Source organism: Staurois parvus, unplaced genomic scaffold, assembly GCF_062004578.1.
Source record: "Staurois parvus isolate SC_StPar_1 unplaced genomic scaffold, SC_StPar_1.0 ptg000446l, whole genome shotgun sequence".
NCBI classification, from domain to species: domain Eukaryota; kingdom Metazoa; phylum Chordata; class Amphibia; order Anura; family Ranidae; genus Staurois; species Staurois parvus.
This window is the reverse complement of record NW_028318242.1, coordinates 3,299,791-3,313,379: the sequence shown is the minus strand read 5'-3', so window position 1 is coordinate 3,313,379 and position 13,589 is coordinate 3,299,791. Positions and strand designations below refer to the sequence as shown.

At 40.5% G+C, this 13,589-nt stretch overlaps 1 protein-coding gene across 2 annotated transcripts in view; it reads right to left on the bottom strand.

Moving 5' to 3' along the window:
- Window positions 1-13,589, bottom strand: part of LOC149453618 (septin-10-like) — a 99,397-nt gene that overhangs the window by 56,651 nt on the left and 29,157 nt on the right. For both annotated transcript variants that reach the window (XM_089688137.1, XM_089688138.1), the window contains exon 2: window positions 2,803-2,874. In XM_089688137.1, the coding sequence (XP_089544263.1) occupies window positions 2,803-2,874 (72 nt within the window). The remainder of the gene's footprint in view (window positions 1-2,802; window positions 2,875-13,589) is intronic.

Genomic DNA, 13,589 nt, shown 5'->3' with positions numbered 1-13,589 from the left:
CCAGTGTCCTGATCACTGTCACAAACTATACCAGTGTCCTGATCACTGTCACAAACCATACCAGCGTCCTGATCACTGCCATACCCCATCCCAGCATCCTGATCACCGCTATACCTCAAACCAGTGTTCTGATCACCTAATATGTCATACCAGTGTCCTGATCACTGTCACAAACCATACCAGTGTCCTGATCACTGTCACAAACCATACCAGCATCCTGATCGCTGTCACAAACCATACCAGCATCCTGATCACTGTCACAAACCATACCAGCATCCTGATCACCGCCATACCCCATCCCAGCATCCTGATCACCGCCATACCTCAAACCAGTGTTCTGATCACCTAATATGTCATACCAGTGTCCTGATCACTGTCACAAACCATACCAGTGTCCTGATCACTGTCACAAACCATACCAGCATCCTGATCGCTGTCACAAACCATACCAGCATCCTGATCTCTGTCACAAACCAAACCCAGCGTCCTGATCACTATCACAAACCATACCATCATCCTGATCACCGCCATACCCCATCCCAGCATCCTGATCACCGCTATACCTCAAACCAGTGTTTTGATCACCTAATATGTCATACCAGTGTCCAGATCACTGTCACAAACCATACCAGCATCCTGATCGCTGTCACAAACCATACCAGCATCCTGATCGCTGTCACAAACCATACCAGCATCCTGATCACCGCCATACCCCATCCCAGCATCCTGATCACCGATATACCTCAAACCAGTGTTCTGATCACCTAATATGTCATACCAGTGTCCTGATCACTGTCACAAACCATACCAGCATCCTGATCGCTGTCACAAACCATACCAGCGTCCTGATCACTGTCACAAACCAAACCCAGCGTCCTGATCACTATCACAAACCATACCAGCATCCTGATCACCGCCATACCCCATCCCAGCATCCTGATCACCGCTATACCTCAAACCAGTGTTCTGATCACCTAATATGTCATACCAGTGTCCTGATCACTGTCACAAACCATACCAGTGTCCTGATCACTGTCACAAATCATACCAGTGTCCTGATCACTGTCACAAATCATACCAGTGTCCTGATCACTGTCACAAACTATACCAGTGTCCTGATCACTGTCACAAACCATACCAGCGTCCTGATCACCGCCATACCCCATCCCAGCATCCTGATCACCGCTATACCTCAAACCAGTGTTCTGATCACCTAATATGTCATACCAGTGTCCTGATCACTGTCACAAACCATACCAGTGTCCTGATCACTGTCACAAACCATACCATTGTCCTGATCGCTGTCACAAACTATACCAGTGTCCTGATCACTGTCACAAACTATACCAGTGTCCTGATCACTGTCACAAACTATACCAGTGTCCTGATCACTGTCACAAACCATACCAGTGTCCTGATCACTGTCACAAACCATACCAGTGTCCTGATCACTGTCACAAACCATACCAGTGTCCTGATCACTGTCACAAACTATACCAGTGTCCTGATCACTGTCACAAACTATACCAGTGTCCTGATCACTGTCACAAACTATACCAGTGTCCTGATCACTGTCACAAACTATACCAGTGTCCTGATCACTGTCACAAACCATACCAGTGTCCTGATCACTGTCACAAACCATACCAGTGTCCTGATCACTGTCACAAACCATACCAGTGTCCTGATCACTGTCACAAACCATACCAGTGTCCTGATCACTGTCACAAACCATACCAGTGTCCTGATCACTGTCACAAACCATACCAGTGTCCTGATCACTGTCACAAACTATACCAGTGTCCTGATCACTGTCACAAACCATACCAGTGTCCTGATCACTGTCACAAACTATACCAGTGTCCTGATCACTGTCACAAACTATACCAGTGTCCTGATCACTGTCACAAACTATACCAGTGTCCTGATCACTGTCACAAACCATACCAGTGTCCTGATCACTGTCACAAACCATACCAGTGTCCTGATCACTGTCACAAACCATACCAGTGTCCTGATCACTGTCACAAACCATACCAGTGTCCTGATCACTGTCACAAACTATACCAGTGTCCTGATCACTGTCACAAACTATACCAGTGTCCTGATCACTGTCACAAACTATACCAGTGTCCTGATCACTGTCACAAACCATACCAGTGTCCTGATCACTGTCACAAACTATACCAGTGTCCTGATCACTGTCACAAACCATACCAGCGTCCTAATCACCGCCATACCCCAGCATTCTGATCACCTCCATACCAATGTCTTGATCACCACCATACCAACATCCTGATCACCACAATACCTCATACCAAATGCTCTGATCACTGCCTTACCCCATATTAGTGTACGGTATGGTATCTCAATTGATCAATTTTACAAAAAAAGTAGCAGAATACATTTTGGCCTAAATGTATGAAGAAAGATTATTTATTTGCAATATTTTATAACAAAAACTAAACTTTTTTTAATTTTGGTCGTTTTTTATTTATATAGCAAAAAAAAACAGTGGCGATTAAATACCACCAAAGGAAAGGTCCGTCTAAAAAAAAATGATAAAAAATTATTTTGGTACAGTGTTGAATGACTGAGTAATTGTAACTCAAAGTGTGACAGCACTGAAAGCTGGAAATTGGCCAGGACTGGAAAGGGGTGAAAGTGTCTGGACTTGAAGTGGTTAAGTTCATACAATACATAAAAACACAGCAATAAATCTTCTGTCAAAACAGCATTTGCCTTAATTATGAACAATTTAAAATCTTTCATTCAACACCACAGTACACTAGGGAAACTTACTTTTCTTCCATCTCGATTATAGTCATGGGAGGGACTCTGTGGGGCTCTCATTCCAAGGTTTGATTGGTAAACCTAAAGTAAAAGAATACAGTAAAGTATTCAAGTTGCAGCAGATATTAATATCTCAAAGCCATGTTACATCACTAAAATTAGGATTTCTTTATATAAACAAACACAACAAAGCACACTGTGGCAGCATTTCAGCAGCAAACTGTGAAGACTTGCACAACTGCACCCGAAAATTTGTAGATTTGTGTATGTTATGGACAACAGTGACCCAATATTTATTAAAGAGAACATGCGCTAACAGTAATGCTGGCCATACATGGGTCGAATTCCAAACGGATTTCCTTTAGAAAATCAGAAATGTGTGTTTTGTAATCCGATGGTGCCACCATTGATTTCGAAATTTCACCAACCAAACCTTTAATTTCACCTCAAGTTGCTAAAAGAAAAGAATTTTCATGGCCAAGAATTTTCTTTTCTTTCCAGGTCACAGCTAATGCTCATTTCACTTTCAATTACATTTCTCATATGATTCTCCCATTGTTGATTAGAAATTTGTTAATTTTTCAAAAAATTTCCAACATCCCTGATCACTCAAATTCAATGATCACTTGAAAATCGGCCATTGCTGGGGCCCATTAATGGTGTGAAATTAGAATGAAAATGCTTACAAAAGATTTGCAAAAGAAAAATCTTTCAGAATTAAACCCATGTATGGCCGGCTTTACTTTGAGAAAAAAAAGAAAAGGAAAGGAGAACACTTATATACTGAACTGGTCATTTACCTTTTTACATACAGCCAGGTCCATAAATATTGGGACATGGACACAATTCTAACATTTTTGGCTCTATACACCGCCACAATGGATTTGAAATGAAGATGTGCTTTAACTGCAGACTGTCAGCTTTAATTTGAGGGTATTTACATTCAAATCAGGTGAACGGTGTAGGAATTACAACAGTTTGCATATGTGCCTCCCACTTGTTAAGGGACCAAAAGTAATGGGACAATTGGCTTCTCAGCTGTTCCATGGCCAGGTGTGTGTTATTCCCTCATTATCCCAATTACAATGAGCATATAAAAGGTCCAGAGTTCATATCAAGTGTGCTATTTGCATTTGGAATCTGTTGCTGTCAACTCTCAAGATGAGATCCAAAGAGCTGTCACTATCAGTGAAGCAAGCCATCATTAGGCTGAAAAAACAAAACAAACCCATCAGAGAGATAGCAAAAGCATTAGGCATGGCCAAAACAACATTCTTAAAAAGAAGGAACGCAACGGTGAGCTTAGCGACACCAAAAGACCTGGAAGACCACGGAAAACAACTGTGGTGGATGGCCGAAGAATTCTTTCCCTGGTGAAGAAAACACCCTTCACAACAGTTGGCCAGATCAAGAACACTCTCCAGGAGGTAGGTGTATGTGTGTCAAAGTCAACAATCAAGAGAAGACTTCACCAGAGTGAATACAGAAGGTTCACCACAAGATGTAAACCATTGGTGAGCCTCAAAAACAGGAAGGCCAGATAAGAGTTTGCCAAACGACATCTAAAAAAGCCTTCACAGTTCTGGAACAACATCCTATGGACAGATGAGACCAAGATCAACTTGTACCAGAGTGATGGGAAGAGAAGAGTATGGAGAAGGAAAGGAACTGCTCATGATCCTAAGCATACCATCTCATCAGTGAAGCATGGTGGTGGTAGTGTCATGGCGTGGGCATGTATGGCTGCCAATGGAACTGGTTCTCTTGTATTTATTGATGATGTGACTGCTGACAAAAGCAGCAGGATGAATTCTGAAGTTTTTTGGGCAATATTATCTGCTCATAATCAGCCAAATGCTTCACAACTCATTGGACGCCACTTCACAGTGCAGATGGACAATGACCCAAAGCATACTGCAAAAGCAACCAAAGAGTTTTTTAAGGGAAAGAAGTGGAATGTTATGCAATGGCCAAGTCAATCACCTGACCTGAATCTGATTGAGCATGCATTTCACTTGCTGAAGACAAAACTGAAGGGAAAATGCCCCAAGAACAAGCAGGAACTGAAGACAGTTGCAGTAGAGGCCTGGCAGAGCATCACCAGGGATGAAACCCAGTGTCTGGTAATGTCTATACGTTCCAGACTTCAGGCTGTAATTGACTGCAAAGGATTTGCAACCAAGTATTAAAAAGTGAAAGTTTGATTTATGATTATTATTCTGTCCCATTACTTTTGGTCCCTTAACAAGTGGGAGGCACATATGCAAACTGTTGTAATTCCTACACCGTTCACCTGATTTGGATGTAAATACCCTCAAATTAAAGCTGACAGTCTGCAGTTAAAGCACATCTTGTTTGTTTCATTTCAAATCCATTGTGGTGGTGTATAGAGCCAAAAATGTTAGAATTGTGTCGATGTCCCAATATTTATGGACCTGACTGTATCACACTAAAACTCCCATGACAAGGTTCTAACCTTTCCCCACTCTATCCAAAACTAAAAGAAAAAAGATTTAGGTAGAGATACATTTTAATACAATAACAAAATTCCAGAAGAGCAAGCATGCCAAAAAATGACATCAAAAATCTTGCTTAAAAGGTAAATAATGCAAATATGTCCTCACTGAAAACATACTATACATGCCTTTTATGTGCTATAGAAGAGCAGCTACTATAAACTGACTGTACATCAGTACACAAAATCAAACTATGTTTATGCCCACTAATTCTAATTCATCAAAGTCATTACACAATTTGTTCATCGCGGAATTGAAAGCCTCCAATTCTTAGAGTTGTTGAGTTGTCATATCATGTTGAATTTGCTGCCAAACTCATCAGAGTTGCATCAGTTATTCTTCTGCCTCAGTTATTTGGCTTGGACTTGCTGAGCACTTGCCAAACACATTTTTTAACTCATATGGCACCAACATACAGTGTAACACTGTTTTCACAAAAAAAAAAGAGAAAAAAAAAAAGAGTTGCAAACCTTTGAAAAACTATAGAAGAGTTGTGTTTTTGGTTGTATGTGACTTTATCACCAACGCATCCCGCAATTTCTTTATTCTGAGACTATTCAACATATTTTGGTGCTCAAAAAAATTCCACTTCACAAGCCAAAGCCCAATATTGGGCTAAAGATATTTGGATAAAGATTCCTTGGGTTCCATAATGCTCAGATTACATAAATCCAACTTTAACTTGACTGGCAACAATTATCGCCTTGGGATTTTCAGTAATATGAACAAGCAGCAGAAGGAATTCTGTACATGAATCTCTTCTACAGTATCATGTTATCCAGATATATCATTTTATACAGTAACTTGAAGTCAGTAGCTCTGCAATGGCAGCTGAGTCATGCAGGCCAATATCTGTGTTTGCCAGCTGCTTAAAAGTATGTGTTATTAGACCAGATTATTGCAATATTTTAATGGTCAGGAATTCCAAGGAGCCTCAGCACAAGTCATCTATCACTTCAGTGCTACTAACTGCAAAAGAAGAAATCTTGATATCCTGCAAAAGATGAAATCTTGATGATATCCAGGTTTCCCCTGTATGTTATGCTGCATTCACACCTGAGCGTCCTGTCTATGACTGTTCTTTTGGACGTTTAGTCAAGCGTTTTTGAGCTTTGCCTTTAAGGACCGATACCCGCCGGCTTCCCAACCAGTGACTCATCCCTGCTGTCAGCCAGCAGGGATACATCATCTGTTGTTAAGGAGCTGACACCCACTGGTGTCCTAACAACCATGAGTCATCCCTGCCATCAGCAGTGGGGATGAGTCATTGGTTGTTAAAGAGCCAGCATCTGCCAGTGTCCTAACAACCATGAGTCATCTCTGCCATCAGCAGTGGGGATGAGCCACTGGTTGTAAAAAGAGTCAGCACCTGCCAGTGTCCTAACAACCATGAGTCATCCCTGCCATCAACAGTGGGGATGGGCCACTGGTTGTTGAAGAGCCAGCACCTGCCAGTGTCCTAACAACCATGAGTCATCCCTGCTGTCAGCAGGTAATTCAAACGGGGCTGCATGCTTATAAGGGTATAAGAGTCTGTTATGGATTTTGTGGGGGTACGCAACTACATATTTTGATGTGGGGATCCCCTTAAAATCCATACCAGACCCTTTTGTTTTCATTCTGCTGTCAGTAGGGAATCCCCTTTGACAGCAGGGATGACTCATCATTGTTAGAAAGCAGATGGGTGCCAGCTCCTTAACAACAGATGACTCATTCCTGCTGGCTGACAGCATGGATGAGTCACTGGTTGTTACAATGCCGGCAGATGACAGCGCCTAACAATCAACGCAAAATGAGCAGAGTTCAGAAGCATAAAAAATGCACCAAAGTTGTGCTCACAGAGGAGCTTATGAGCATATATTGCATGCATATGAGCAGAAATGTACTCCAGCAGCCAGAATAAATTAATATTTTGGCCAGTAGAATGCATTTACACTCAACGCAATATGCACTTTCACACAACATTAAAAGAGAAGTATGGGAATTTGTTTTTTGTAAAATCAAACTTACCTAGGTGGATGTAGCATCAGTCCAATGCTGTTTCTGTCCCTCGCCGGGTCTGACTGAGAACTGAGCGATCAAACACTGCTGATCTCTCAGTTCTCCCCTCTGCTCTAAGCTGAGATCATATGACTGCTGAACGCTGACTTCTCACTGCCGCTCTGAGCAGAGTGGTAACTGTCAGTCATCACTGTCTGCTCTGCTGGCTCAGGCTCTCAGAAGATCGCTGAAAGGCTGAGCCGGTTGCCACGCCAGACTCTGGGGTGGATCCTGACTTTAAAATTGGGATCTTACCCCAGCCTGGGCCGGCTTAGTGACGTCAGCTGACAGCAGCTTCAGCCTGCTGTCAGCTGAAAACGGGTCACAGGAGAGCAGAACGACCTAAACTCATGTGCTCCACAGGAGAAGCACTGCCCAAAGATGGCTGTACTTCTCTTTTAAGTTCTAGCAGAAAAAATCCAGCATTCTTGGGGCACACATTCATATGTGAGGCCAAAATGCAGTTAACAAATCATTAGCACAAACATGTAGACCGACAGAAGACTTAACAGTCTACATAAAAAATTACTACAATGATGATTATCTTTACATCTTGTGTGTCAAAACTGGCCTGTGCTATTACGTAACAAAGATACAGCATAAAAAAAAAAAAAAGAAAAGATACAATTCATTGTTCTGCAAGCAGTTGACAAGTTATTTTGTAACTATACAGGTCCATCTACATCAGTGGTTCTCAAACTGTGGGTCACGACCCCTTTGGGGGTCGAACGGCCCTTTCACAGGGGTCCCCTAAGACCATCAGAAAACACATATTTCCGATGTGTAAAGAGCAGCTACTGTGTAGAAAGCAGCTGCTGTGTTGAAAGCAGCTACTCTGTTAAAAGCAGCTACTTTGTTGAAAGCAGCAGTATTGGAGGTAAAATGACACTTCATGAATTATAATTACTGGGTAAATAATTTTATGGTTGGGGGTCACCACAACATGAGGAACTGTATTAAAGGGTCACGGCATTAGGAAGGTTGAGAACCACTGATCTACATAGAAAAAGGTTTAGGGCCAATTGACATGCGCTAAAATGTATGGAAAATGGATGTACATTTCCATCCATTCTGATCACCAGCTAACATACATTTTTTACGTCTGTTGACAGGCATTTTAGTGTGCGTTAAAGTGTACTGCATTTTCACAGGATATCCCGTGCATTTTGTTGACATTAGCTTACATCTGTTGAATTTTAGCTCACCACAGGCCTACTACGCAGTGTAATGGTGTGAATAGGACACATTGGAAATTATTGTTTATTAGATGTCCTTGCCTTGATTTGCGTTTTACAGCCGCTCTAAAACGCAGATCAAAGCACAGGTGTGAATTAGCCCTAAATGTAGGAAGACATTATTTCTGATGAGTTGATATGGGATTCAACACTATCCTCTTTATAAAAAGGTAAATTTGTGTCTAAAGCCTCATACACACAATGAAAATATTGGACGAATGATCGTTCCCATTTTTTTTCTGCTAGTCCCATATCGATAATGAAAAGACTACTAAAGTTACGAAAATTTTCGTAGGACAGAATAACAATTCGGAAGTGATGTCATGTATTGTAATGAATTTGTATTGTATTTTCGGACAAAAACTGTACGATCTGAAATCGTATGAGAAATATTTTCTTGATTGTCCCTTCGAATAATTTCAAACAAAACCTGTGTATGAACGATCAGATTATCTACGATTGCTTAGAAAGCGGTATTTTTTGCACAATTTTCTGATCATGTGCGCTAGGCTTAGTACGGGGATATGGGAATGCACTGTTGTTACTACCATAAAACAGAACCAGTCAAAACTGAGCTCATATAAAGCTGGCTGTACACGGATCAAAATACGGCCAGTCAAGCTGGCTGGAATTCGATTAGTGTGTGGGCTTCCACACTTCTTGTTTAAGTCTAGGTTCACACCTATGCAGATTGCATTTGATGTGTTTCTGCATTGCGTTTTGCATTTTGGGGCAGCACAGTGGCTAAATGGTTAGCATTCTGCCTGGCAGTACTAGGGTTGTTGGTTCAAATCCCAACCACGGCACCCCCTGTCTGGAGTTTGCATGTTCTCCCTGTGCCTGCGTGGGTTTCCTCTGGGTACTCCAGTTTCCTCCCACACTCCAAAGACACGCTGGTAGATGAATTTTGGCTCCTGTCTACATTGGCCCTAGTATGTGTATATGAATGTAAGTTAGGGACCTTAGATTTTACACCCTTTGAGGGTTAGGGACTGGTGTGAATGTACAATATATATGTATGTAAAGCACTGTGTAAATTGACAGTGCTATATACTGTAAGTACCTGAAATAAATAATACATTTATTCACTTGAGTTTTTGCCGAGTTTTTGATGTGATTTTTTTCTTTTTTTTTTCTTGTTGCTAGGCATATTTAAAATGCAAACCGCATCAAAAACTCATCAAAATGAGTTTTTTGAAGCGGACATGCTTCAATGGGACATGCTTTTTTGCAGCATTCCCATTGAAGTCTATGGAACCAAAAATGCAACGTTTTGCATAAAAAAAATAAAATTAAAAAAAAAAAGTCCCTGACCCTTTCCAAAAAACACACCGGGTGAAAACGCACAGATGTGAATATGTCCCATAGGAAATCATGGTAAATGGACTGTACTGCATTTATGCAAAATGCTGCAGAAAAGGCTTGGGTGTGACCCTAGGGTTAATTACCGCTGGTTCACATATCCACGTTCCTGCGGTCTGCGTTTTGCGCCGGCATGAGAGCCCATTCATTTGAATGGACTCCCGTGCCCTGGGACACGTAGGGATGAAGTCCCTGCACTTCTTCTGAAAACGCAGCTTGCCATTAGAACTGATTTCCAGTGCAGGCAGCTTGCCATTAGAATTAGTGGCACCCGCCCGTGGGTCCACATTCCTCTGTGCGGGTGGTGCAGCTGCACAGATTTTTGTGCGGATCTGCAGCAGCACCACCTGCACATATGTGAACCTAGCCTTAACAGCCTTCTGCCAAAGTAAAAATGTTGGAAAATTTTCTGATGATCAGCAGCTGCAGCCAATCCACTGGAGATCCCAATTAGTGTTTTCTGAGGGTGACGGATGCCGCTATCAGAATAATATAACTAAATAACCTGGTGGGGGGATTTCTCTATCCACCTTGTTTGTGTGAATTCCGGAATCTGTTAGTTTGACCGCACACATTGACATGCAGACACTGTCTAATAACAAAGCCACCTAGTTATAGTTATCTACAATTCTTTCAAAATTACCACTCTGGAAGGTTTTACCCACTTCATGACCAGGCAATTTTTTTAATATTTACCACTGCGCTACTTTAACTTGTAATTGCTTGATCATGCAACGCTGTACCCAAATGAAATTTATAACATTTTTTTTCACACAAATAGAGCTTCCTTTTGGTGGTGTTTGATCACCACTAGGCTTTTTATCATATAAACAAAAAAAGGCTAAGAATTTTGGAAAATGTTTTTTTTCCCATTTCCTTTATAAAATACTGTATATGTAATAAAAAAAATTAAAAAAAAATTTTAAAAAACTTAGGTCTTCTGAAATTTAGGCCAAAATGTACAAAGCGTATTCTGCTGCATGTCGGGGGGTTCCATGTAAACCAACCAAAATTTGCTTATTGGGTGGCCTTGTTGGGCCATCCCTGTCCAACAATACAGCAGGGGGATTCATCCATTTGCACTGTATAGCATAGATGGAGGAATCTGTTCGAATTTTTACAGTTAGCCCACAGGGTGAAAAAAAAAAAGTGTATGGTCAGTCTTATAGTGACTTGACCACTCACACTCAAGCTAAGGCCTCATGCACACAGGATGTTTTTACAGCTGCTAGGGGCATCTGACATTTTTAAGTGCCCCTCCATGTTTGCCTATGAGTCCATGCACACAGACTTTTAGCAGCATTTAGTGGCAGGAGCTTTAAAAGGCAGGAAAAAAACCCCACTGCCAGTGCATCCAGGAGAAGCAGAGTTTGGGCAGAAAAAACACTTGATTTGATTAAGTGCAGCGCTATATACAGAAAATAAAAAAGAAGGAAAAAAAAAAAAAACCTAAAAAAAAAAATCAAATTACCTTTGGGTATATACTTTCCGAAAAGGGGTCATTTTAGGGAGTTTTGGAACTGCCCTGGTATTTTTTTTTTATATACAGTCATACCTCGGTTTATGAATTAAAAGCATTCTGCAGAACTTTTCGTATTGCGAAAAATTCGTAACCCGAAACACGGTTTCCCATAGGAATGCATTGAAAACCGAAAAAAAGTAAAAAAAAAAAAAAAAAAATTCTTATCTGTTCAAAACGCTTTATAAAGTGTACTTTAAAGGCATAAATACTGTACAGGGACAGGATTAAAAATTAATTCATAAATGCATTGAAAACCCATTAATCCATTCTGGAGGTCAGAAAAAAGTATAAAGAGTTTTGAACAGATAAGACTTTTTTTTTTACTTATTTCTGACCTCTGGAACGGATTAATTGGTTTTCAATGCATTTCCGAATTAATTTTTAATCCTCTCCCTGTACAGTATTTATGCGTTTAAAGTGCACTTTATAAAGAGTTTTGAACAGATAAGACTTTTTTTAAAGTGCACTTTAAAGGCATAGTACTGTACAGGGACATGATTAAAAAAAAAAAAAGTGTAAATGCATTGAAAACTAATTAATCCGTTCTGGAGGTCAGGAAAAAGTAAAAAAAAAGTCTTATCTGTTAAAAACTCTTTTTAAAGTGCACTTTAAAGGCATAGTACTGTACAGGGACATGATTGAAAAACAAATTCATAAGTGCATTGAAAACCATTTCATCCATTCGGATTGTGAAAAAAAATCGTAAACTGAGTCATTATTTTCAAAGGATTTTCATTCGTAAACCAAAAATTACATTAACCGAGGAGTTCATAAACCAAGTTACGCCTGTATTTCAAAAAGTAAAGGATCAAATTTTTACTTTTTTTACATTCTACAGGTGAAAATAAAAAAAAAATAAAAATAAAAAAAAAACATAAAAAATGTATTTGGGTACACTTTTGCATGGCCGAGTAGTTGTCAGTCAAACTATCATAGGTCTGGAAACTGGCCATGACCCGGGCAGAAAGTTATGAGGGCAGGACTGATGTGTATGTACAGTATGTAAAGCACAGTGTTGGCGCTATATAAATAACTGTAATAAATTAAACAAATATACTACATGTAACAATAGAATTTGGAATAGGATTCCACTTCTTTATTTCTCAAGCCTTTATATATACTTTTCCAGCCAAAGTGACAGTGACAAGGGTTGGGACAAAGTGCAATGCTGCTAGGAGGCGGGGAAGGATTCCCCGCTAAAAAGCAGAGTATCCAGATTTCAGATTTGCCCAATAAGTGATCACTGCATCACAAGTCACCAAGCCCAGCAAAACAGTCTGTGGAGGACATTAATAAACACCTAGGTGATTCATCCACACAATGAAGTCTGTATAGTGTCATGTAATAATGCTTCCAGCTAGCCTACATTCCAACACTGACGGAGCACAGTGATGGCTTTGGTGAGCCTGACAGGAAACACATTCATGTGAGTGACCTTCTTCTAAACTTCTTCACAGCTCTGGAAACAAATATGCATTCCAGAGAGAGCACACAATGACAACCTGAAATAGGACCCCTGTCGCTCCAGCCCAGCCAAATGTGTGCAGCAGCACTTTATCAACCGTGACTTCCAGGGTTTAAGTGCTGCGTTAGCAGAATTTGTCATACTTCACGCAGAAAAGATTATAGGCTCCTACGCCAAAATAATGTCTATTAAAAACCGTACTTATAGTAATCACTCTGATTTCAGCTTTTGTTCTAGTTTAGGCTTCAGTGTGAACGTTAAAGCAGTATTAAACCCAAAAGCAAATTTATTATATAGCAGCTTACCAATTCTTAGACGGCTGTATAAGGGTTTTTTTTAGCCTTTTCATTTTCACCAGGTGATCCTGCCAGCAAGTCTGTTTTTCATCAGGATAAGCTGTCCTGAAGTTGTAGCAGTTACAGAGATGAGACACACCATTTATCACTGACAGGGGTGCTTACAATGGTCAGCTTTTATTTCTGTAAAACCTTTAAAAAGGAACAAAGCCTTGCTGTAACTGCTTAGAAAGTGTTAGCTGGAGTTTGGCTTCAATTTGTTAGTTTATCTAAATCTGCTAGTACATCTAACACCCCTCATCCAGGCTGACAATGCTGCTGTCCAAATGTGCTCATTCATCCAGAGTGCAGGCACTCTTA